Source organism: Myodes glareolus, chromosome 7 (assembly GCF_982192425.1).
Source record: "Myodes glareolus chromosome 7, mMyoGla1.1, whole genome shotgun sequence".
NCBI classification, from domain to species: Eukaryota; Metazoa; Chordata; class Mammalia; order Rodentia; family Cricetidae; genus Myodes; species Myodes glareolus.
In genome coordinates this window covers 22963429-22989831 of record NC_142032.1, presented here as the reverse complement: position 1 = coordinate 22989831, position 26403 = coordinate 22963429, and the positions used below count along the sequence as shown (strand labels likewise).

Below are 26403 nucleotides of genomic sequence, written 5' to 3'. Positions count from 1 at the left end.
GTTGAGCATAGAGATTCATCTATCTTTTAGTGTTCTTTCATTCTTGTATTTAATAAAAGGGGAAGTTGGTCCGAAGCATCGTGTTCTCTTACAAATGTGCCAGAACAAGTATCACTCAGGGCATGAAAAGAACTCTACTAAGACTCTTTTAGTCAAATCTAGTCTTTGAGATTTTAGAGCAATATGATTTGGGCAACTAATTATTGCTTACTTCATTATAAATAATAAACATAACCATGAATTTGGGAAATTGAGTTTGTAATAGCTCCCTTTATAGCTATTCTTGTGATCTTTGATCAAGATTACTAAACTTGATCAAACTTTTCTGACTTCTATGTAAAAACAATGATGACATAATTATTAACTAGATTCATGTTTACTGGGAATGTTAGTGACTATGATCAGTATAGTGCTGTAGTGCACAGTCAAGGAAATATGATGAATATAATAAAACTGAATGCCTTTGTGTAAGGAAGGGGGCAAAATACACGAAGTGTGGGTTAAATTAGAAATTTCTTCATTAGGCTCAGGCGTTTGAATACTTGTCACCTACTTGATGGTGCTGTTTGGGGAGTTTTAGGTTGTATCAAATATTGTTACTGTTTAGAGACTATTCTGCTTATATAGTTTTATGTCTGCATTGGTGGTATAAGGAGAATTCTCATACATTTCCTTAAGAAACTATGGTAAAGTCAGGGGAGTAAGTAAGTCCACTAGATAGTCAGTTTGATTTCTAAATTCTTCCAACTCTGAGCTGTGAGACACTGGTAGTTCTTTATTTCCTATTACCTTTAGGGAAAAAAGATCTTTCATGGTTGGACTACACAACATTGAAAAACAAACAACTTTCTCTAGCTAAAAAAGCTTAATATATATCTTCTGATTCAAGATGTGTGTTTAATAGCTATGTTTTGTTATCTTTGTTTTATAAATGGCCAAAGAGTTGAAATAAGGAGCTATAAGACTTACATTGATTAACAAAATATGTCCAACTGTGTTTAATATAGGAAAGATTTATTTTAAATACACATGACCATGGAGGTGCACAAATATATTTCTAGCCATCGAAAAAAAATAGCAAAATAAGTGTCAGTTTGAAGTCAACCTAAGCTATACAAGAAGAGTATGTTGACAAATAAATATATTTCATAGAATATGCAAACTATCCATAAACTTAAGTTCCTACCTGATTACTAACCTGAGAATGTAAATGTTGAGGTGTTTTCTTCCATATCAACATTAATCTATTGCTTCTCAAAAATAGTTGTTCATTATAAACATGTTTGTTTATTTTTATTAGCACTAGTTGGACAACAGTCTGTTCTGTTAAACCAGAAACTCAAATGGATACCCTGTAATAAAGGACAAGGTTAATGAACATATTATTTTTTTTATTTCTATCAGAAGGACAAAGTATACTTGAGAGGTTAAAGGTTATCTTATTGATTAGTCAGTGATGTTCCAAAGAAGGACATGTTGATTCAGCAGGTAGTGTTATAAAAGCTCCATGCTGGCTGATCACAGCTGTGTCAGGCAGAAGGATCTCCATGGATACAGCTGTGGCCCTAGTGTTTAGCCTCTGCTGTTTCCTTCTCCTCTCACTCTGGAGAAAGAGCTCTGAGAGAGGGAAGCTCCCTCCTGGTCCCACTCCTCTCCCAGTTTTTGGTAATTTCTTCCAAATAGATGTGAAGAACTTCAACCAATGCTTGACCAATGTAAGTATTCTTTGTGATCCTCCGGTACCTTGAAAAAAAGATAAACTGAAAGTTCTTTTAGATGAATATCTAGTATTAGAGGCAATATTGTCATAAATAGTCATAAAGTCAAGCTCTTGCGAAGTATTATATATCTTATGACTCTTTTTTAAAATTTATTTATTCATTTATTAAAAATTTCCACCTCCTCCCCGCCTCCCTTTTCAATGTCCCCTCCCTACCTCCCCCTCCCTCTCTAGTCCTAGGAACAGTCAGGTTTCCATGCCCCGTGGGAAGTTCAAGGTCTTCCCCACTCCATCCAATTCTATAAAGGTAAGCATTTAGACAAACCAGGTTCCCACAAAGTCAGTCCATGTAGTAGAATTAAAACCCAGTGCCTTTGTCCTTGGCTTCTCAGTTAGCCTTCATTGCCAGCCACATTCAGAGTGTCCAGTTTGATCACATGCTCCATCACTCCCAGTCCTGCTGGCCTAGGTGAGCTCCCATAGGATCAGTCCCAGTGTCTCAGTGGGTGGACGCACCCCTCGTGGTCCTGATTTCCTTGCTCATGTTCTCCCTCCTTCTGCTCCACATTTGGACCTTGGGAGCTAAATCCAGTGCTCCAATGTGGGTCTCTGTCTCTATCTCCATCCATCACCAGATGAAGGTTCTATGGTGATATGCAAGATATTCATCAGTGTGGTTATGGGACAAGGCCAGTTCAGGCACCCTCTCCTCTGCTGCCCAAGGAACAATCTGGGGACCTCTCCTTGGACCTGGGAACCCCTCTAGAATCAAGTCTCTTGCATACCCTAAAATGGCTCCCTTAATTAAAATATTTACTCCCCTGCTCCCATATCTACCCTTCCTACATCCCACCCATCCCATTCCCACAAGCTATCCCCATCCTCCCCTTCTCCCCTCTCTCTACCCATCTCCCCTTATATCTACGCCCCATACCCCCGTGCACCCAAGTTTTTCTTGCAATTTTGTCTACTTCTAATATCCAGGAAGATAACTGTATGATTTTCTTTGGGTTAACCTTCTTATTTAGCTTCTCTAGGATCACGAATTAGGGGCTTGAAGTTCTTTAATTATGGCTAGAATCCACTTATGAGTGAGGACATACCATATTCCTCTTTTTGGGTCTGGCTTACCTCACTCAGTAAAGTGCTTTTTATTTCCATCCATTTGCATGCAAAATTCAAGATGCCGTTGCTTTTTACGGCTGAGTAATACTCTAGTGTGTTTATGTTCCACACCTTTAACCATTCTTGTATTGAGGGGCACCTAGGTTGTTTCCAGGTTCTGGCTATTACAAATAGTGCTGCTATGAACATAGCTGAACAAATGCTTTTTCAGTATGAAAGGGCATCTCTTTGGTATATTCCCAAGAGTGGAATTGCTGGGTTCTGAGGGAGGTTGACTCCCAGTTTCCCGAGAAACCGCCACACTGATTTCCAAAATGGCTGCACAAGGTTGCATTCCCACCAACAATGGATAAGTGTTCCCCTTACTCCACATCCTCTCCAGCATAGACTCTGATTGGTTTTTTTGAGTTTAGCTATTCTGACAGGTGTAAGATGGTATCTCACAGTTGTTTTGATTTGCATTTCCCTGATCTCTACGGAGGTTGAGCATGACCTTAAGTGTCTTTTGGCCATTCGAAGTTCTTCTGTTGAGAATTCTCTGTTCAGTTCAGTACCCTATTTTTTAATTGGGTTAATTAGAGTTTTAGTGTCTAATTTCTTGAGTTCTTTGTATATTTTGTAGATCAGACCTTTGTCTGATGAGGGGTTGGTGAGGATCTTCTCCCAGTCAGAAGGTAGCCTTTTTGTCTTAATGACAGCGTCCTTTTGCTTTACAGAAGCTACTTAGTTTCAGGAAGTCCCATTTATTAATTGATTCTCTTACTGTCTGTGCTACTGGGGTTCTACCTAGGAAGTGGTCTCCTGTGCCCATGTGTTGTAGACTACTTCACACTTTCTCTTCTATCAGGTTCAATGTGGTCAGATTAATATTGAGGTCTTTATTTCATTTGGACTTTAGGTTTGTGCATGTTGATAGATATGGATCTACTTTCATTCTTCTACAGGTTGACATCCAGTTGTTCAGGCCCTGTTTGTTAAAGATGCTTTCTTTCTTCCATTGTATACTTTTAGCTCCATTCTCAAAAATCAGGTGTTCATAGGCTTGTGGGTTAATATCCAGGTCTTCTATTTGATTCCATAGGCCGACTTCTCTGTTTTTATGCCAATACCAAGCTGTTTTCAATACTGTAGCTCTGTAATAGTGTTTGAAGTCAGGGATGGTAATGCCTCCAGAAGTTCCTTTATTGTTTAAGATTGTTTTTGCTATCCTGGGCTTTTTGTTTTTCCATATAAACTTGATTATTGTTCTCTCAAGTTCTGTGAACAATTTTGATGGGATTTTGATGGGGATTGCATTGAATCTGTCGATTGCTTATGGTAGAATTGCCATTTTTACTATATTGATCCTCCCAATCCAAGAGCAAGGGAGATCCTTCCATGCTCTTGCGAAGTGTTCTGTATCTTATGACTCTTACAGCTGGCCATTGTCAGGAATTCAGTAATGAGTGAGGTTTCTGTTGAAAGTACATTTACTTCTTCTTATGTTATAAAAGTAAAAAATTCCACAAAATGGCAAAATTTGCGAATATTTTCTATCTTAACAAAATAAAACCCCAACCTTTCCCATTATGTTTGGTTGAAGAACAACTGTCAGTAATTTTTTTTTCAATGAGCCTTATAGAATTTTAGAAAGACAGTTTTACAAAGGTTATTTATTTGATGTTGAAACTAATGAAGTAACTAATACATTATTTAACTAATACCAATGGACATGGAATACCACAAGAAATGCAATAGAGAAACCAAGATTTTAGCATATTGGGTGGTGTTTATATCCTGTCAGAGAAGAAATTACTTATCCAGGAAATGTTGTATGTCTATGGTACAGCTCCTGTGGTGCCCAGGGCTTGCAAATTTGCATTTCAAAAGTAAGTTGGGCTTACATTGCTGCTTTATTGCTGCATCATTTTGTCTATTCCACTGGTGCACTTGCCTATTTTTTTGTGACTATCACATAAGTCTATAATATAATTTGGTATCAGTTATTGTTATATCTCAAACAGCATTTTTACTCCTTAGAGTGCCTTGACTATTCCTGGTCCTTTTATGTATTATACGATGTCCTCTGCTCTTTTCCTAAACCTGTAAATATGATATCAGATATCTGATGTATAGCATTAAATCTATAAATGTAGTAGTATGTGTGTTTTGTTACTTGGTTTCTGTTTCTTTCCTGGTCTTCTTACTGCAGTGGTCTGTGGTTGAGGAAAGAGTCTCCACACTGATATTATCAGTTTGAATGTGGTTTACTCCATGGAGATTGAAATAGCTTTTTTTGCTGGTATTTACAATTTTTTTATTTCCTATTTTCAGTTCTCAAAAGTCTATGGCCCTGTTTTCACCCTGCACTTGGGCATGATGCCCACTGTGGTGTTGCATGGGTATGAAGCAGTGAAGGAAGCTCTGATTGATCATGGGGAGGAGTTTGCTGGTAGAGGAAGCCTCCCACTTGCTGAAAGAATTAATAAAGGTCTTGGTAAGTAATTATACATGTTCGTATGAGGGGTGCAGTATTTCTGTTGAAAGTGAAGACTGAAAGGAGGGGTGGGACTTTTCCCCTAGGTACAGGTTGGACCTCTCTGTGGTTTCCACCCATAAGATCTCTCATTTGTTTATAGAAGATTTTTCCTAGTGTGGTAATTTCTTTTTTCTGAAATTTAAATTTTTTTAATAAACTATCCTTTCTCATTTTACATACCAATCCCAGTTTTCACTTCTCCCTTCCTCCACTTCCTTCAACTTCCCCTCCACCACATCCCCATCCACTTCTCAGAGAGGGTAAAGCTTCCCATGAGGAGTCAACAAAGTCTAGTACATTGCTTTGAGGCAGGAGCAAGGCCCTCTCCACTATATGTAGACTGAGCATGGTATCTCTCTAAAGAGAATGAATTTCAGAAAGCCAGTGCAAGAAGTAGGAAGAGATCCTGTTTCTCCATTTCTTTAGGCATTATTTTTAGTAATGGAAACAGATGGAAAGAAATAAGACGCTTCACTCTCACAACTCTGCGGAATTTGGGCATGGGCAAAAGGAACCTTGAGGACCGTGTTCAAGAGGAAGCACAATGCCTTGTGGAGGAACTGAGGAAAACCAATGGTAAGTGCAGATTTAAGCATTTGCATTAGTCAAGGTGTGTGTGTGTGTGTGTGTGTGTGTGTGTGTGTACATATGTCATGTTGATAACACCCATTCTAACATTTTCTTTTTAAATATATGTTTCATGTTAATTTTCTTTTGTGCTGAATAATTGTGCATTTCCATCAGCACAAGTGTACTTTGTCTTTGTGGATCATTTCACCACAAAATCGTTGCTATTTATAGTAGTGACAGAGCCCAATCAGAGGATTTTTGTTTTCATTTTCTTGAATTACAGAGGTTTGAGGAAATTAACTGAACAGTACAGGGATTCTTCTAGGCCAATGTTTACAGTTCTAGGTAACACTGATGTAATTTACACTTTAGAATGACTTTTAGGTCATTTCTTAGCCTAGTGTAATAGAATTTTCATCATTTATTTTTTTTTCTACTATAGCATGATCTTAAAATTGTATTGCCATTTTGTAAAAATTGTTTACTACATTGAGAATTTTATACAATGTGTTTTCATCATTTTCACCCACCAACGCTACTGAGATACACCTCCATTTTCTATCTACCCTACTTGTTGTTTTCTCTTTATTTACTATACACCTGACATGATTTAAGCTTTACATATAAGATTTTTGTAAGAAAATATTTATTAAAAGGGAACTAACACCTATTCTCCTCAAATTATTTTGTAAAATAGAATATGATGAAACACTTCTAAAATCTTTGTACAACGTACACTTTGTACACTTCTAAAATCTTTGTTGGGGCAGGTTGGCCACTTGTTCTTCCTGGCCATTTGACTAGGAAATAATCACACAAAAACAATAATTTTTAAGAAACTACTTAGCCCATTAGCTCTAGGTTCTTATTGGCCAACTCTTGCATCCTCATTTATCCCATGTATATTAATCTGTGTATCACCATGTGGCAGTGATTACCAGTCAAGTTTAGGCGTGTCTGACTCTGGTGGTGGCTCCTTGGCATCCCTCTGACTCTGCCCTTCTTTCTCCCAGCATATACCCTACCTTTTCCTTTCTAGTTCTGTTTTTCCCTTGCCTTGGGCTCAAAGGAGTTCTTTATTCATTAACTAATAAAAGCAACAGACAGACAGAAGGACCTCCCACACCATTTCCTCTTTTCTGTTTAAACAAAAAGGAAGGTTTTTAACATAGTAAAATAATATATAACAAAACAGGTATCAAGTAAGAATTACAGTTACAATATTTAAATCTACTTTATCTTTTATCATAGCTAACAAATTCTTCAACTCCATCAAAGACTCCAGAAGGATATGATATTACCTAAGTAAACAAAAAGTGCATTGTAAACAACTTCCAAATCTCTAGAAATAACAGAGATCTCTTGCTGGCTAGACAGTCAGCCAAAATTCTTTTGTACCATTGGGGCATCCATCTTCAGCCTACAGGCCCATAGTATTCAGCAGACTTTTCCATGAAGCAGGAAATTTCAAAGACATATCCACCTATATTGGCAGTTTGCCAGTCACTTTCTTTTGTATCCTGTAGAATGTCAGGTAGAGACTTTCATGAAGCAGGAAGCCCAAAGGACCATCTCACCTGTAGGCAAATTTAGGAGTCATTTCTCTGCTGGTCCTGCATGTCCAGTTTAACAGTTCAGATGAGAACAGTTTCTTGCCCAAATGACTAGCAAACTCTATAAGAAGCCTCTTAGATGCCCATCTTCCTCTTGAAGTAGCTTGTACTGTCAGGAGCAGATGCGTCTCTGTCATGAACATACTAACTTCTTAAAATATTTTAAATGCCATATTCTGAAGTCTTTTAAAGGTTTGAGGAATATCTTCCCATCTGAAATACATTTCTGTATATCTGGAAACTCTTACCAACATGACTACAATCTTAACTATTATAGATGAGTCTCTCTTTACCTATATTTTTAAATCATATATTACATTTTAAAATGAACTGCACAAACACAATAACTTAATCAAGAGCAGAAATATAGATATACAGTATGACAAAATTTACCTTAAATTTGTATCAACAAATTAAGATCCATAGCAAAGCAAATTATTCATCTCTATAGCATATCACCGTTTCAATGTAAAGAAACAATTATAAACAATATTTGGGAATATGGGCATAGTTTTCTCCATACTGCTTCCTGCTGTTTGGAGACACTGTTAATCAGGTCTTTCATTGTGTATCCTGTGTGCTAGGTTTATATCAGTCAGCAGTTGGGTGAAGTAATTTTTTGAGGGTGTTTACAGCAACCTTTCAGGGGGTAGTGCTCTATCAAAGGATATTAGCCTGGAATTAATCCACAGGTTCTCATCCTCTGTGGAGACAAAAGAGTAACTTCTTTTACAAAGCATCATATCCTTAGAATTTGGAAGTCATGATATCTTTATAATATATATGCTGGTTTAGTTTAGCAGCCCATACAATGAAATGTCTCTCTGTACTTAGCTGATTCACAGTGAAAAAAATTAAAAATAACAAAATAATAAACATAATGCAGAGCCTTTGTTAATTTTCCATTTTTACGTGGCTTATTATTCTTTCAGTGACTATCTGTACTCTGTCTCTTTAAGGACTTTACCCCCTTTTTAAAGCAATAACTTTATTTTATGGCACTCTATACTCTTTTTCCTCTCTCCCAAGCCTACTTACATTTCTCCAACACAATGACTCATCTGAATTTGTCTTTATTCCATATCTGTACTTCTTTTCTGTCCAGGAGTGCTTTTTAAAATGTTAAGCACTTCTTATAATTTAAGCTGTGCCATTACTAGGGTATACATGGTAATTACTGCTTGTCCCATCCAAGTTGGAGGAGCCTCTCGCTGTTTTCCTTCCAAGAGCCACATACTGCCCCACTTCCAGGCACATAGCTGGTCCAAGTTGCCAAGTTGCAGCAGTTTGCTCACAAACCCCATCCAAATGCTCTGTAGCCAAAATTCCTGCCTGAGAGAGTCAGAGTTCACATTAGAGAATGACCCAGAAAACTGAGGTTTCAAGATGGCATGGCTTTTTTTCTTTTGCTACAGCTGAATCGGGAAAACCTCTCTTAGGCGACTGTGGCAAGCCACCAGCTGAGAAACAAATGCTGCTAACTTTGTTATTTTGAGTCTAGAACTTCTTTTCAAACCCTCTCTGGTTTTACATGGATTTAGTCCACCATGTTAGCGTGCCCATTTGTAGGTATCAGGTAAAGATGGATGCTTAAAAGAAATCCCACACTAGGTCAGAATTAAGAATAATAGAGGGTTATTTATTTAAGGGTAGACTCACAAGTCCCTAATTCTCTGCTGGAATGGAAAACAGCAACCGAATCCTGCAGTCAGAAAAGAGGCTGGGTCCGTGCTTTACATCAGCATAAATAGTATAAGAGACCATGACCAAGTGGGCAGGTAACTTAAAGGCTACTGGCTGTAGGATTTCTTACAGCAGTATTTTCATAATATCAAAACAAGGCAAACTATAAAAAATGAATAAATGAAGAAACAAAGAAAGAAAGTTAAAAGGGAGGGAACAAGGAAAAAGAAAGAAAGAAAGAAAGAAAGAAAGAAAGAAAGAAAGGAAAGAAGGAAGGAAGGAAGGAAGGAAGATTTATAGGCTAATATCTCTGATGAACATGGAAAATAATTTTTTATAAAGTATTTGTAACCAAATTGATAATGCATCAAAGCTAATATCTACTGAGATTTAATTGGATTCAATCCCAAGCTTCAGGGATGGTTCAACAGACGTAAACCAATAAACATAGACAACTTCATCATTTCCTTTTACATGGCACTCTCTGTTTTGAATTACATTCTTTGTAAACACACATGACAGCACAAATCTGCAAGATACACATAGAGAAAACAAGAGAATTATTTATTAATCAAATTGTGTATTTAACTAAACATGAACTTCCTTTGGCAACCTGCTGACTTTGTCTTTAATTCTGCGAATCATTTCTGCCCATGTACACCTTTTCTTTTGTGTGTGTTTGTAGACTATGAATCAATTTCTTTTGCTACTGCTATAAAGGCTACTTACCTAAGAAGTTCCTGGCCTGAAAAAATCAGATTAACTATTTGATTTCTAAGGAATTAAAGTTATTTTTCCAAACAAAATGAAAGGAAAGATTGAAAATCAATTTAATTTGTGAACGGCATGTATACACATGAGAAAAGTTCTTTCATCCTTCACTGTTTTTGACTTTAAATAATATTTCCCTGATAACATAGAATATAATCATGTTTTCATACCCTGGTATGTGTACAACAATATTAAGGAGTACTGTTATCCAAAAGTATTATCATTTATCAATAGCGCTGTTTTTTATGTGATACTCATTTGAGGTCTATGGATTTAAATTTTAGATCAGCTTGAATGTAAAGTGTATTTATCATTTGTTCAAAGTCAGTTCACTGTATAAGAGACATCAGAAGAAAATGTGCTGAGAGCTGGAGAGATGGTTTATCACTTGAGAGAGAATGCTCCTTCAAAGAACCAGCAATGGGTTCCAATTGTTGGTATCAGGCAGCTCCATGAGTTCTGACATGCTCTCCTAGTCTCCAAAGATATAACACACACACACACACACACACACACACAAACATACACCTGTGAATTCATGAACACAAATAAAAATGAGTCTAACAAGAAATTTTCATTATGATTTTTCAAATTTTAAGCATTGTATCAGCAAAGTAATTTAATAATGGTAATTTTGTGAGATGTTTACAAATTTAGAAACTACATTGTTTCTCAAATATGCTGTGTAGAGTTTGAAGATAATCATTATTTACTTATTTTAATAATAAACATTATTGTTGCAAATACTGTGTATAGGGTGGGTTTCTTTTAGGTATTTCATAGGAGTGTAACATGTGTTTCAAACACACCTTCCTGCCATCACCTTTCTGGTCATTCCTATTTTTTTATTGCATCCTCTCCAGGGACTCATTGTTTTAATTAAAAAGATTATTTATTTTCATTTTAAGTATATAAATGTTTGCCTACATATACATGTGTACACTACTTGTGTACCTGGTGCCACCAAAGTAAGAAAATTGTATCCTGTTCCCCTGAAATTGAGGTTACAGAAAGTTACGAGCCACTGGGAGGCTACTTAGAACTGAACTTAGATCTTCTAGAACAGCAGAAATTACTTTGAATGCAGCGCTCTATGTCTAGCACTGACCTTGTTATACTTTGTGTCTTCTTTTCAAGCATGACATTTACTTCTTCTGGAGAAAATGCATTGTTTTAAATGATGAAATGAGAAAAGTGTCTATTACTGCCCTCATATTGTTTTCCCTCTTGGAATTTAACTGTAATAGGAAAGTTTTCATTTTATTTAGTCATGCAAACAAATCTGCATGGAAGTGGCTGTTCTTGAGATTACACATTATTCTCAAGTAATGAGAAAGAATTCTCCCAACAATTTTTCTTCTAATACCAGAACTCACCTGCAGTGGAGTTCCTCCTTTCTTGGATCAATACTCGCTCCTTTGCTTCACTCATTGTGGCTTCAGATCTTCCAGGTGTACACTTTTCTATTTTCATCTGAGTGTTACAGGGTCATTAGGTATTCCAGTAAGAAAGAATTCTGTTCCAAATACTAGAAATTTCAGGTTTAAAAACCTTTTGTTTTCTTTCAAGTACCATATAGTTTAAAGTGTAAAAATTGCAATATCAGATATGGTCTGTTCTACTTCAACTACTGGGGACGAGGCTACCTCAAATTTAAGATTAAAGTGATACATTGATTCTACATATAATGACTGCTTAGCTGTTAGGAAAATTGTAGATAGGATGTGTTTTACAACTTCTAATGACTCTTTACCTGTCAACAAAACCAAAACATTCTCTTTGTCCATTTTAATGGTATTTTTTCAATTGTTTTTTCAGGCTCACCCTGTGATCCCACGTTCATCTTGAGCTGTGCGCCCTGCAATGTCATCTGCTCCACTGTTTTCCAGAATCGATTTGATTATCAAGATCAGGATTTTCTTAACTTGATGGAAAAATTAAATGAGAATGTCAAGATTCTGAGCTCCCCCTGGCTGCAGGTGAAGTCAAGATCTTTTCCTTCTGAAAACATATTTTTGGTCTTTCATTCTCAAAGATCAAATTAATATGTACTGAGAAGTGAGGTGGTTAGACAACATAGTTCTGAATAACGTCTTCTGGGAAGAATATCTGGAAGGCAGGTCTAAATCCTTTGTTATACCAATAGCAAAACTGAAAGGCAGTTTCCAGATTGGTTCAAGGTTGCTATTTTCATACCTCTTGGTTTTCCATTTGATATCCAGAGAACTCTTTGTATAAAGTATTACATTTACAGCTGGAAGTGTGGCTCGTTGTTCACCGGACATTCTTCTATTAAACACATTTTCTTCATATTTCTAGACAGGAATATTTTAGTTTAGAAAGAATATTCCCTCAAAGGTGCAAGAATATTTACGGCAATGAAATCTGCCAGGAAATACTGAGTAGTTTCAGTGGTTTGATGTATCTGCTGGAATCCTAGTTAACAGATAGACACATAGAAATGAGAAGATGAGTGGTTTAATGTCATCTGGCCCACAGCCCACATACATTTTCTCAGAGTTGTCCTAGATTGAACTGGCATCTCCTGAACTCTCCCCAAGAACGGCTGTGATCCAGGCTGCCCAGTAAATCAATGCACCAGGCAGTCAGGCACTCCTATGGTGAGCAAATGTATGGTGTGGTATGGGAGAGACAGAAAGAACAGTTCATATACTGTGGAGAGAGAGGAACATCTGAAGAGGGGAAACAGTGAGGAGTGGGCTGAGTAATAGAGTAGATTTTGCCCTGATGGTGTAGGTGTAGATGAGCCAACTCTGAGGGCGTGAAAGCAGCTCTTCTTTATAAAGGGTGAACTAGCCAGAGCAATGTCAGAGAGTACAACATTGTCGCGAGTACAGGGGGAGATTTGGAGAACTGGTCAACAGTGCAACTACCTTGGCCAAAATCTAGGGTTATGAGTTGATGCACCTCAACATCTACCTGACCTGTGATCTGTTGGAGCATGTGGAGGAGCTGGTCATGCAGAACCAGGGCTTCAAGATCTTCACAGTGCAGGGTAGTGACAGGATATATAAGTCTCCCAGTAAGGGCTCAGTATTGATAGTGTAGCAGAAAACAGAGACCCTGAGGCAGCCAATGACTCTGTGCAGTGAACACTTGCCAAGCAAATGACATATGGATAAAAGGGTGTACTGCCTGACTCACTTTATCACAATACAGCTTCCATGATAAAACTTTTCTTTTATCTTTTTACGCTTAAATTTTATTCCATTTTATTTTGGGGGATGTTTAAGGACTGAGGGTGGATGCGTGGGGATATGAAGGTGAATGGGATGGAGGTGCATCGTATGAGGAACACAAAAGTAAATAAAAACCTTGTCAAAAGGAAAGAATGACTGTGATCATCGAGAAAGCTCGAAAGACTATGTCACACTTTTGCTTTCAAAGTCTTTTGGAGTCCCTCCCACTTCTAATTATTTATTCCATGTCATAGTCTACTTTATAAGAGTTAAAAATGCATGTGCTTCGTTTATGATATTAATCAAGTTGCCCAACTCTTTTTACTACAGCCATCATCTAAAAAGTATAAACAAGAATGATTTGCATCATGTCATACTTTGGAGTGGTAGAGAATAAATGGTATAAGCGATCAGTCAGTTTTAACAAATAATCTTTATATTAAGAAAGGATTCATGAATGTTGAAACTTGATCATATTCTTTCATCATTTGTGCAGGAATTCCCTCCTGCCCCAGTTCTCTCTATTACCACAGAGAATTGCTATATGTACAAAATAAAACATTTTTTACTTTTGTTGAACACTACTTTTTATTTATTTCTGAATCTATAAGTCCATGTTGGTCTTGCTATTTATTATGGATATGTGTATTTCCTCATTTAAAAAGTTCTTTAGCAAGGACTGGAGGGATGGGTCAGTGGTGAAGACTGTGTGCTGATCTTCTAAAGGATCTAAGTCCAATTTTGAGCACCCATGTTTGATGGTCCAAAACCACTAACTTCAGGTGATCTGATAATTTTGGCCTCCAATGTATGTACATAAACACATTATGCATGCATGCATACCATATACACACCACATACATGACTAAAAGTAAAATAATACATCTCAACAAAATATTTCTCTCTCTGATTTTGTAGGTCTGCAATAATTTCCCTTCACTAATTGACTATTGTCCAGGAAGTCATAACACAGTATCAAAAAATGCTCAGTATATCAGAAGTTACCTTTTGGAAAGAATAAAAGAGCATCAGGAATCATTGAATGCCGCAAACCCTCGGGACTTTATTGATTATTACCTGATTAAACTAAAGCAGGTAAAACATTAATATAAATTTATTTTATTATCTGAGCATGTTGTGCTTTGTTGAACACTGAAATGTTTGTCAGAGACGGTTTAAGTCAGTATCATTTAAAAAACAGTTTTAGTATTTATTATGTGTTGGGATGCACCATATGGATACTGATAATATAACGGGAATTTGTTAACTATAACATATTGGCTCTATCTTTAAAAATTGTAACTGAGAATAGTGATACAAAGGGCAGACAATATGGGAAAAATTCTAATCAAGTAGAAAATAATCAGCTATCATGACAGTATCGATAGTGGCATCATAAATGTGCATGTTGTGTAGCTAGAATTCCTGCATATCTAGTTAATTTAAATAGATTTGGCCATGTTGTTATTTTAAAAGAATAGATACAAAAGTTAGTTTTGGAAGGACTGAGTGATAGAAGAGAGGTATGTGGTGGGAAGAGAAGGTGTATGGAAGAATGAGCCTTTGAGTACAAGTTCAAGTGAATTTTCACCAAAAGGGGCTAATGATTGGTATCTATTAGGTATTTTGACAGCATGAATTACATTGGCATTGTGTAGTTTATTGAAAAAATAATTTTCCATTGAATTTTCTTGAAACTCAGAAAAATCTAGTTGAGTCTAGATTATTGGGTTTTGTTGTGGGCATTGATTCTACTCCACTGGTCTGACGTGTAGTAATACTTAATAACCTGGCATCTGAGTGACCTGATGTTGCTGGGTTTTTTCTCAGACTATTTTTTCTAGTTTTCTCCTCTTATATGATTTTTAGAAATAGGATTTCTCTGTGTAAGAGTCCTGGTGTCTTGGAACTTGATTTGTAGGCCAGGCAACCTAAAAAGCACTGAGATCAGCCTGTCTCTGCTTCCCAAGTGTTGAGATTAACAACATGCACCACCACAGCCTGGCTAGTTTGTAAGATATAGCTCACATAATTAATCCACTGAGTGTAAAGTAGTATCTCATGACTGTAGCCATGTATCACTTACATTATGTTGGTACCTTATGTGATTACAAAGCACTGCAACTTCCAGCTCATTTTAGTTGGAAAGCAATCCCTTACTGTGATAAAACACACCACAGCCACTACTGATCACTCCTTTCCCTTCACACCATCTTTAGCAGTTGTTAGTGTAGTTTCTGTGTATACAGACTTGCCTACCATGAACAATAGATCATCTAAACTGACTCAGTATATGTGACATTCAATTTCTGTTTTCTTGCACTTGCATGAAATCATGGACATTTTTCTAAGTTTTTTTTGTTTCTGTACTTCCCCCTTTCTTTGTAACAATCTTAATTTTCAAGTATTAATAGAACAATACACTTATTCCTCATTGATGGATATTTGTGTTATTTCCGCCTGAGGCCTCTCTAAGCTCTCTATATATGAACATATGCTGACATCCCTTCTTCTGACTATATCTCCACGACTGGGATTTCTGAGTCTAATGATAATAGCTATATGATTTTCATTTTTGAGAAACTGATTAAAAATTCACATTAATACATATTTTATATCTATGAGATCTGCTATTTTCCAAATAGCTGTCAGAAGTTGTAATTTTGAAACTTAACAACAATTAACAACAAATAATAACAATTCAGTTAGTATGAAGTAGTACTTCAAGACTGAGTAGATTTGTATCTCCTTCACAAACATTGAAAATGGACATCTAATGTGATGTTTTGCCTTTTCGTATCTTCAGAGAATTTTTATTTTAATATTTTTGCCCTTTGGACTGCTTGCTGTGGAGAACTATAGAATTATGCATGTATCCAAATAGAAACCTTTCCACATAAATAACATGGAAACATAGTTCCATTCTGTAGGTTGTCATTTGTACATTCTCAGTTAAATCCTTAATGCATTACCATTTTGTTGTGTATGAAGTCTAGTTTATCTGGGTTTTGATATTTTGATCTGTAATCTATGAGTCCTAATCATAAGGAATGAGGCTCATCCGTGTTTCATGTTTCTTTACACTTCTAGCATCCTTCTCTTCATGTAGGTATTTTGCTGTTCTCTCATCATCTGATAAAGACTCTTCCTGTAGATGGAGCCGTCTTGGAACACAGTTATAAAATATTGGTTGTAGATGTTTAGGTTAACTCCTTGCTATCAAACCTCTATTGATGTTGATATTGATTTGTGTGTCAACACTTCATTGCTTTCATTACTGTAGTTCTGCAATATGATTTTTAAATAATTATGTTATGTTTGATACATTTGTTTTACTTTTTCCAATATTTTATTAATTTTTTGAGAATTTCATGAGATGTAATTTGAACATTATCCTCAACTTTCATTACCCTCCTCTTTATCCTATTAACTCTTCTTACCAAACTTTGGGATATTTTTCCCCTTTTTCAACATTAAGTCCAATGTCTGTTGTTCATCTAGCCTAAGGTCTGAGATGTAATCAAGCAATGAGGAGCCATATTATTGTAGGAAACTGACTCCCCCTTGCCAGGAACTAATCAGCTATAATTGGGGTTTCATATTTTCCACTTTGTCTTATATTTTTATCTGATGAAGCCTACACAGTTTTGGGGCAGGCTGTCACAGTTGTTGTAAATTCTCATGCTCATCTGTCCTTTTGTGTCCAGAAAACACTGATTCCTTGTCGGGGTCACTTCTTCCATGTTTTTTGGGGTTCACGGATCAGACTCACATTCTCCTCTGTCCTTTCTCCTTCTTTTCTCAGGGTTCAGGGGTCAGCACTCACGGTCTCTCTCGTACTTGTTGTCCTTTCTCCGGCTTTTTACAGGGTTCAGTGGTACATTCTCTTTGTACTTCTTGTCCTTTTCCAGCTTTTCTCAGGGTTCAGTGGTCAGCCCCACGTTGGGAGCCTATGTTGAGGTCTGTGGCCCCAACATAGAAACTATTTTTCCCTAACTCAACCGGTACAGAGGCGCAAGAAATAACAATACACAGTTTACACAGTCATATTGGAAGGACATCTCAGGCTTCATCCATTCCTCAAGATCTACCCTCTTTTATTCTTCAAAACACCTTTTATTCCCCAGAAGGATACTCATTAATATTATCTTTCCGGGGGACCCCCGGGACTATGGAAAACACCTGCACCTTAAGTCACCAGCTTTGGAATCTACACCTCTCCCCAGGCGATCTTCATATTAACAAAAGAGAAGGAGCCATCCATCCTGAGTCTTTGTCAGATGGCTAGGTTGTTTGGCAGGATTGCAGCTGCATTGAAAATTAAGCATGGCCAGAGAGCCTGACTGTAAATATTTTGTATGAAATTTGGGCCCGCAATTCCTTGATGTTATTTATCACAGAAGATTCTTACATTTCTGCCCCCTCTTCCACAAAGATTTCTAAACTTTTTGGGGAGGAGTATTTGATGATTTAGGGGTGATCAGGACACAATACCTCATTCTCTGTACATTGAACAGTTGGGTGTCTCTGTATTAATTTCCATCCTCTGCAAGGAGAAGTTTCTCTGATCAAAAATGTGAGATTTCTGTTCTATGCACATAGTAGTAAGTCATTAGGAATCATTTTAACACTTTCCCCATTAGTATATTAGAGTAATAGATTTGAGCATCAATTCTTAGACACATAACAGTGACAGATATGGGTCTTATGGAACCAGGTGGGTCTTGGTGTGGGATAATTCTGTATTCTGTCAATTATGCTTTAAACAAATGCTGATTGGCCAGGTGCCAGGCAGGAAGTATAGGTGGGACAACTAGACAGGAAGTAGAGGCAGGGCAATGAGAACAGGAGAATTCTGGGATGCAAAAAGCTCATTCCTCCCCATTCCTGCCCAGACAAGGAAGAAAGAATTTGCGACCTGCCCTGCCTTAAGGTACCAAAAGCCATGTGGCTAACATAGATAAGAATAATGGACTAATATAAGTTATAAGAGCTAATACAAAGTCTGAGCTAATGGGCCAATCAGTTTATAACTTATGTAGACCTTTGTTCAATTTTTTGAGGCTAAATGGCTACGGGAGCAGGGCAGGACAGAACTCTCAGGCAACAGAAAGGCGCCCACGTGGACAACTGCGTCCACATAAAACCTAAGAGAACTTTGTAATCTGAACTTATATCTAAAGAATATTAGCATATGAAAAGGCACCTGTACATTGTGTTTGTTTCCTGCTGTGTTTCTCAAAATAGTTGAGATAATCAATCTAGAATTCATCAATGAATTGATAGGAATTCTGGGATACACATTCAAGGATATGTTACATTTGAATATAAGAGAAAATATAGTTATTAATGCATTAAGATAGAATAAGTTTATTTACCTCAAGGACAAAGAATCTTATTATAGACCCATCTCAGTTTAATAGAGAATGTTCAGAGCTTCACACAAATGTTTTCTACTGTTCTGTACCAAATCAAGAACACAGTCCTTCAATTTTATGTAAGAATCTGTATAGCCCAAGATTAGAACTAACTTACATTCTTCCTTTTATGGTTTTGAGAGGACAGAATACATAATGAATAAAATACTTCATTTATGTTTTAAGGCATGAAAGTACAAAACTGTATACATTTAAGTGCAGATAATCATATCATTGCAAGAGTTAGACTAGTTAGGAATTTAGAGTAAAATTTAAATTAATGAAAATCTGTGCTACAGTCTTTGAAATTATTTGTTAATTTCTTCTCTACTCTACCTCCACGTATTTTGGCAACAAAATAAAATAAAAATTTTGTTAAAGTGTTATTAAAAAACTTGCACATAAATAAAATATTATGCCAAATTAACTAGACCCAAAAATCTATACAACTCAATAAACTTCCATACAGTGAGAATAACCATTGGGATTGAATGTTATAAATTTTTACTTTAAATTTTACACTTTCAGTAATAAATATATAAATTTGCATGAAACTGTAGAGTCATTGTTATCAGATGTTCTGATAAAGAATTTATCAGATTATTGTATCAAATTATTCTTAGGAAAGTCACAATCAACAATCTGAATTTACACATGAAAATTTGGCAACTACTGTGCTTGACCTGTTTAATGCTGGGACAGAGACAACAAGCACAACACTGAGATATGCTTTACTGCTCCTGCTGAAGCACCCTGATGTCACAGGTGAGGACACAGGTGGTGACCACAGTTTTCCTGTAAGATGCTTGAAAGACTCTGCTAGTGTCCTGTGTGTTGTTTTTCTTATAAAAGTCTCAGTCCTTCACCTTCTATGCCATTCACTGAATATAATAAACAGCATGGGTAAAGGAAACAGAGTGTGAAAAAAAAAACAGTCAAATTCTGGTCAGTGTTTGAGATTTCTGGAGGGTAAACTGTAATAGGCATGACCAGTACCCATTGTCCTGTGGATACATGTCCTTTTATTCTTAAGTCATATTTTAAGTCAGCAAAACCCTTTTTGTTTCCTTACCTCGTTCTGATGAATCTAACTTTGGGATGGAGAAAAGAAAACTCACCTCACTGAAGCCAAAGTAAAAAGCCTAACCATTATTGACTTTGACTAGAATAATGTGCATTATGAGAAGATTCCAAAATGTTTAGATTCTGTAGAAAGATTTTTGATTGATGTGGAAAATGTAGATTAAAAAATTTTGTCAATTCAGAAGTCCATTTCCTCAAACTTTGTTGAACAATGATCTTTTCAACTTTACCAGTAGTATTTTCTTTTGCATTGTATTTTAAAACAGATTCAGTGGTCCACCACATATAAAACACACCCTTCCTTCTGTGCCCAATACATGAAAAAAGCACACACATGTATAATATTTTTGGATAGGAAGAAATAACAACAAGCAGCCAAGAAGGCTTCACCAAATTTCTGAAACATTATTATGAGGGATGAGAAAAATACAGAACAGTAAACATGATGTTGAAACATTAATGTTAGATGGACATGCATGTAGTAAGACACAAAAGCTGTGAATCTGTGTCTACAGACATGTAAAGATTCTGGCTCCAAAGCAATAGCAGCTTAAGAAGAGAAAATGTTTGTATATAGGATGCTGGACTTGCTGAGGTTCCCTTCCTATTCCCATTCAGCATGTCACACCCCTCCAGGAAAATAAAATTCTTACAAGAAACTAAGGGTAAGAAGCTCTTTACCTGATACATTGATGACTGACAAGGAATGAACAATGCATAAGAATGGAAGCAGAGGCTGGCAGCATTTGAGTCCCCAAATTCCAGATCTCAGAGCCCCTTCTCTGCCTTGCTCCATGAATGTGAGCAGACAAAAGGAATAAATCAGCACTTCTTATTTTACCAACATAATAGAAAATATTTTTCATGTATTTACACAATGGATTGAAAACACCCATTCAAGCCACAGACTCATGTTGTTTTCAGGACTGAGTAGAAGCATGGCACCCTTCAGGGAAATACTTGAATCACATATAAACTTTTCTTATTTAGACTACAAAAGTATTAGCCTCAAGATCAGCTGGCTTCTTATGTGTTTATAAAATAAATGACAAAATAGTTTACTATTAGTTATCTTCAATTTTTCAGTTCTTCATGAAATTTTAGAGATCATATTTTATCCTATTATGCGAAATAAACTAACAGGAAGTCATGGGATCCAGCAGTCTGAATGGCACTTGTCAGAGGGTAAGAGTATCACAGAAGTTGCTGTCATTTAGTTCAATGATGGTGATTTTTTCCATGAAGAAACTTTTTCCTTTTATGAGGTTCCAATTTGCTATTGTTAATGAAGTGAGGGGAAAGGAGAAGAAAGTATGTGGTGTGCTTAGCTTGCATTTGTTTATGGAGATGATGAGATGTAGCTGAAATCTCATTTCCAATATCTGATTGTCATAAAAGTTGTGTGTATCTGGGCATATAAGAAACAGTCTGATGTTGAATTCCCCTCTGAATGCTGCGAATATGTCTTATTACCAAATAGGCTGCTTTGGAATATGACAGGTCAAAATATAGCAAGGAAGGAAATCCAAGTAGAGAAAGAAGAGGGAAAAAGGCAGAGTCAGGCAAGTGCCATAAATAGATTAAGGAAAAAAATGCTTGAACCTTACTGGTGGCCACAACCTCATGGTGATATGCAGATTAATAGAAATGGGTTCATTTAAGATGTAAAAGCTAACTATGAATACACCTAAGCTGTTGGCCAGTGTTGTAATTAATACAGTTTCTGTGTGATTATTTGAGTGTGAAAACAAACTTGAAGAATCTTTCAAATTATACACATACAACACATACATATTCATAAATATATATATATATATATATAATGGAATGTGACTTTAAAAGAATATTGTATTTAGATACAGATTTAGCACCTGACTTCTAATGTCCTTTACCATAGACTAAATTATTTTGAGGAATTATATTGTTTTATTTGATCTTTTTAATTACTTATACTTTATTTGTTGGTACAGCTACTAAATAATAAATATATCCTGATCTATCATAATATTTGTAGAGGATAGTGCTATAAATCCACAAAACAGAATTTCTGTATAAATACTTTTAGCCATGAATGAAAAATGCACATGTACACTTATTTTGGAACACCTGTATTGCGCCGTGTATGGCCAAACATTGTGCCAAAAATGTTACTTTTCTCCCATTTCCACTTTTGTCACTGTGATCAAATAGCTAAAGTCCAGGAAGAGATTCACCATGTGGTTGGCAGAAACCGCAGCCCCTGCATGCAGGACAGGAGCCACATGCCCTATACTGATGCAATGATTCATGAGGTCCAGAGATTCATCAGCCTCATCCCCACCAACCTGCCCCATGCAGTGACCTGTGACACTAAATTCAGGAACTACATCATCCCCAAGGTGAGCTTGTCTCTTCCCTGCTGCACCTCTGTGCTTTTGATGCTCACAGGTTCACAGTGTTGTTACAGTCCTCTGAGTTACTGGTGCTGCTGATGGCTTACACTGCTTTACGATGAGAGGGGCAGCTGTACTGCAGGCACAGATATAACTGGTAATGACACTCCCACATTTGCTCTTTCTTCCAAATACTGTATGGCAAAGTTTAGGTTGTTCTGTTTGAAAGTACACATTTTGTCAACTTTCCAAAAGTCTTTTCTGGCTTTTTATCATTAAGAGAAAAAAAAATCTCCGAATTGGAAAGAATTAATATCATGGATTCTTCAACTCATCAATAAGGTTATGTCATTCAATCATTTTTTATGATGTTTATTTCTCTGCCCTGTTTCTTTTCATTAATGTAGTCTGTAAACATCTTTTCATAGGTCTCCTAAATGCTGAGTATCTTTCTGTTATTATTTCTCTAGTGTTACCTCTGCTGTTTTTTCTATTAGCTTATTATTATCAATTTATGTAATCATTCTGTTGATCTTAACCTTATCTGAACTTATAATTTTTATTGTTTCTTATAATGTATATGTAAATGTATGTGAAATTAAATGTGTTATGTGGGTTGATACTTTTCTATATACTTTTCATATTCCTATGTTCTTAGTTTATCTTCAGTATGATGAATTGCAGGATGGTGATGAACAAAACTATTTGCAATAGACATTTCTTTTCTCATTTCTGATTAGGATGAAGGATAGTGACTTTAATATCTCCCTATCAATTTTGAAGTCCTGGGATACACTGATCAGATTAAAAATTTTTATCTGATTTATTTAATGATATATGAGATACTTTATTGTGGAGCCAATTATGTTTGAGTATGGCCCAGGAACATAGATTTTCACTTTGCGCTGAATTTTATTCACGAAAGTCTGTATATTATTTTCAAAATTGTTCTTTATGCCCATTTAATGGTTCTTTGTATTGAATACTTTTGATCACCGACTGTATATGGTATAAACACACACACACACACACACATATATATATCTATATCTATCTATCTATATCTGTCTATCTATCTATATGTATATATATATATGTAATGGATTTCTCCACTACACATGTTATGTTTATGTACTTAGATACAATTAAATAATAAGTATAACAAAGGGCAAGATAGGAACAGCACATCTCCTGATATCATCATTGGGTTTAAGCCTAGTTTGAGGTGAGTGTTGTATCAGCTAAACTTCTACTCGGTCATTTTTCTCCTGCGGTTTGATGACATGACAGGTTTCTTTGGGATCTAGTCAAGTAAAATATTCTATTCTTGTACTTTATGAAACAACCAAGTTGATTCTACACTCTGAGAACTAGGATAAATGATTTCTTAGATGAGTTAGAGCCACTGATCTCATCAAACAAATAGGATAAGAAGAAACCAACGATCTTTGCCATAGTTGTTCTGGCAGATTTCAGCCTTTCTAGGCCAAGAAGATTGTGCTGCCCCTTCAGAAACTCTCATTGCAGCAGAGCAGCAGTCTGCTGCTAACATGTAAACAAGTGATTGTGAATATACTATGTTCAATGCCTCTTGACACTAGAACTTAATTTTCTCATAATTTACATATATCATTAATGGTCTTTCTAGTTTTAAAATTTTAGACATATTAGATAAACTGCTTTCTAATATGTGTCGAAAAGCTTGAAAAAGATTTTTAGACCACATTCCTAGAAACTTTGAAATGATATAAAGTTAGTTTGTGTCCTAGTTAAAGAGAACATGCCTGCACCAGCTCCCAGCAATTTCTGTGTCTTCAGAAGTTTTATTGATTTAGCTGTCATCAGATCATCTTACCTTCATCATACTTTGTTTCATGTTATTGTCTCCCTCTCCTCCTCCCCATTCCATTCCTTCCTTTTTTCTCCCAAATAGTCCTCATCCAGCATTTCTGACAAATATATATATATATATATATATATATATATATTTCTTTATGCATTTCTACATTTATGTTTGTGCATTCATTTATATACAAGACTGAACACATCTACTTTGGCACATAGCCTTGCATTTTCATTCTTATAATATAAATTCAAAGATAGATAGATTCTATAAGTGAGAGAAAAGAAGTGGCCTTTGTCTTTCCAAATCTTTCTTATTGTATTTAATGAATGGTCTCATATTCTATTCAAAGCACTTAATGAATTCTTCTACTTGGAACCCGATTCTCATGAAGGGTATGAAGACATATGTAATGAACTAGAGCAGTCAGTGTTCAGAGAAGCATGAGTTCAATCTAAAGGAAAGGAAGAAGAGACTCAGAATTTTAGTCCAAGTACTCCTGTGAAATGTCATTGAAGTCACATCAGGTACAACACTTTGACTGACTTCCTCCCTGCTGCTTACTGTTCTGCCTGTTGAAATGTCCCTACCATTCTTTGTTCTCCGTCCCAACTATGTAGCAGAAGGTAAATCTGGATATTTTCCTGATTTGTCCTAGCTCTATGATTTCTTTTAACTTTGTTTTTGTGTGTTGTTGTAGGGAACAACTGTAATAACATCACTGACATCAGTGCTGCATGACAGCAAGGAATTCCCCAACCCAGAGATATTTGACCCTGGCCACTTTCTAGATAAGAATGGAAACTTTAAGAAAAGTGACTACTTCGTGCCATTTTCAACAGGTAATAGGAATTCATTTCCATGGATGCAGGGACATGAGGATCTGTGGAGACTTACATAGGGGCTCCTTAATGGGCAGTGATCAGGAGTATGACTTTCAGTGTTTAAGCATGTATAAAGAGATTGTTTCTCTGTCAGGATATGAAAGTGAGGTTTTAACTGTTTATCCACTGTTCAAAATTCAGAAAGCTGGAGTACAGTGTGTTTGTATTCTTCCTTTAGCTACATCACAAAAAAAAACATGGTAAGCAAAGGCCATTTACACTTACACATTCACCGTGAAAATGGAGACGTCATAATTTGCATTCAGGTCTTCTTTGCTGTATCACTCACCTCTATTCTCAACTATGTAATTACAAGTCTCCAAAAATATCGAAAATTATTGAAGAGCACTAAGTTCACTTGGTAAACACATGAATGAACAATGCTTCTTAAATTTCAGTTAATGTAGGGCAATGAGAAAGATTCCCAGATCTCTAGGTTATAGGTGATATCAGTACATTTATCTCTCCAGCCTTACATATTAAAGCAAAAATGGAACACCATTCTAATAAATGACTCCCTAGTTGCCTCAAAATTCATGGATTGTGGAGAATCATGAGAAGAAATCACTTACCATTAATAGAAGTCCATGAATAGATCAGAGAGTTAATTATTTTTGATAATTAACACAGAATTCCTCCTCAATCTCTTAGGAAGCCCGATACAGATGTGAACAACTAAAACTCGTTAAAAAGTATTTTTGAACAATGTATTTCTATACTATTAGATAATAGTATGGGTTAATTGAGAAAGAAATGTATTCCACATTTTTTTAATTGCTGAATTAATTGTCCTTTCATTCATCCACACATCTATGCATCCACCCAAAACTTACCCTTCATTCATAGTCTCAGTTACAAATGCAGTGATTCTCAAGTTTACAAATGAGAATTGTAATCTTTGATTTTATCCCCCCTAGGAAAACGGATTTGTGCAGGAGAGGGCCTGGCACGAATGGAGCTGTTTCTATTTCTCACCACCATTTTACAGAACTTTAAGCTCAAATCTCCAGTTAATACTAAGGATATTGATACAACCCCAATGCTCAATGGATTTGCCTCTGTGCCACCCAAATACCAGCTCTGCTTCATTCCTATCTAAAGAAGAGCAGATTGCCTACCCCAAGCTGTATTGTTTTCTGTAAGTCTCTAGACCTTCATTCACCTCCTTCCCCATCTTGGACAAGATGTCCTTCCCTCCTCTCCTGTATTCTCATTCTGTCACAACCCAGGAAACACCTGTTAACTATTTTGCAACTTGTTGAATCACAGTAGAAACATATTGCTATATTCTATTCTCTGCAACTGTGTTATTATTTCTTTTGCTAATGTGTATCTGGCCTTTAATTAAAATAGAACTTCACTGCAAATAATGCAATAAGAGAATTCAAGGTCATTTTCTTCTGTATGTTTTCAGTAATAAATAAGTTTGATTTGCGCACCTGTTCTTAGACTTTCTTACAGTTTAGGTAAGAACAAAATAAAATAGAATTCCCTACATGTCGTGTTGGTCCACATATCATGAAGCGTGATGAATATAGGAGTGAGTGTTAGAGAGATATTTCATTGACTGAAGTGCTTGCCACGAAGACATGGTGGTGTGTTCT

General features: G+C 36.2%; 1 protein-coding gene across 1 annotated transcript; it reads left to right on the top strand.

Moving 5' to 3' along the window:
- Positions 1-1511: 1511 nt before the first annotated feature.
- LOC146893651 (cytochrome P450 2C27-like) lies at positions 1512-26237 on the top strand. Its single transcript, XM_087907920.1, has 9 exons — positions 1512-1715; positions 5159-5321; positions 5790-5939; positions 11819-11979; positions 14119-14295; positions 19241-19382; positions 21891-22078; positions 24616-24757; positions 25717-26237. Exons 1-9 carry the CDS (start codon positions 1548-1550, stop codon positions 25896-25898), a joined length of 1473 nt encoding a protein of 490 aa, XP_087764046.1. The 5' UTR covers positions 1512-1547; the 3' UTR covers positions 25899-26237.
- Positions 26238-26403: the final 166 nt, after the last annotated feature.

Bases quoted from the DNA above. Each gene is read 5' to 3' on its own strand.
- LOC146893651 (XM_087907920.1), top strand. From the start codon at position 1,548: ATGGATACAGCTGTGGCCCTAGTGTTTAGCCTCTGCTGTTTCCTTCTC. The intron at 5,940-11,818 runs GTAAGTGCAGAT...TTGTTTTTTCAG, and splicing joins GGAACTGAGGAAAACCAATG to GCTCACCCTGTGATCCCACG. The intron at 22,079-24,615 runs GTGAGCTTGTCT...GTGTTGTTGTAG, and splicing joins GGAACTACATCATCCCCAAG to GGAACAACTGTAATAACATC.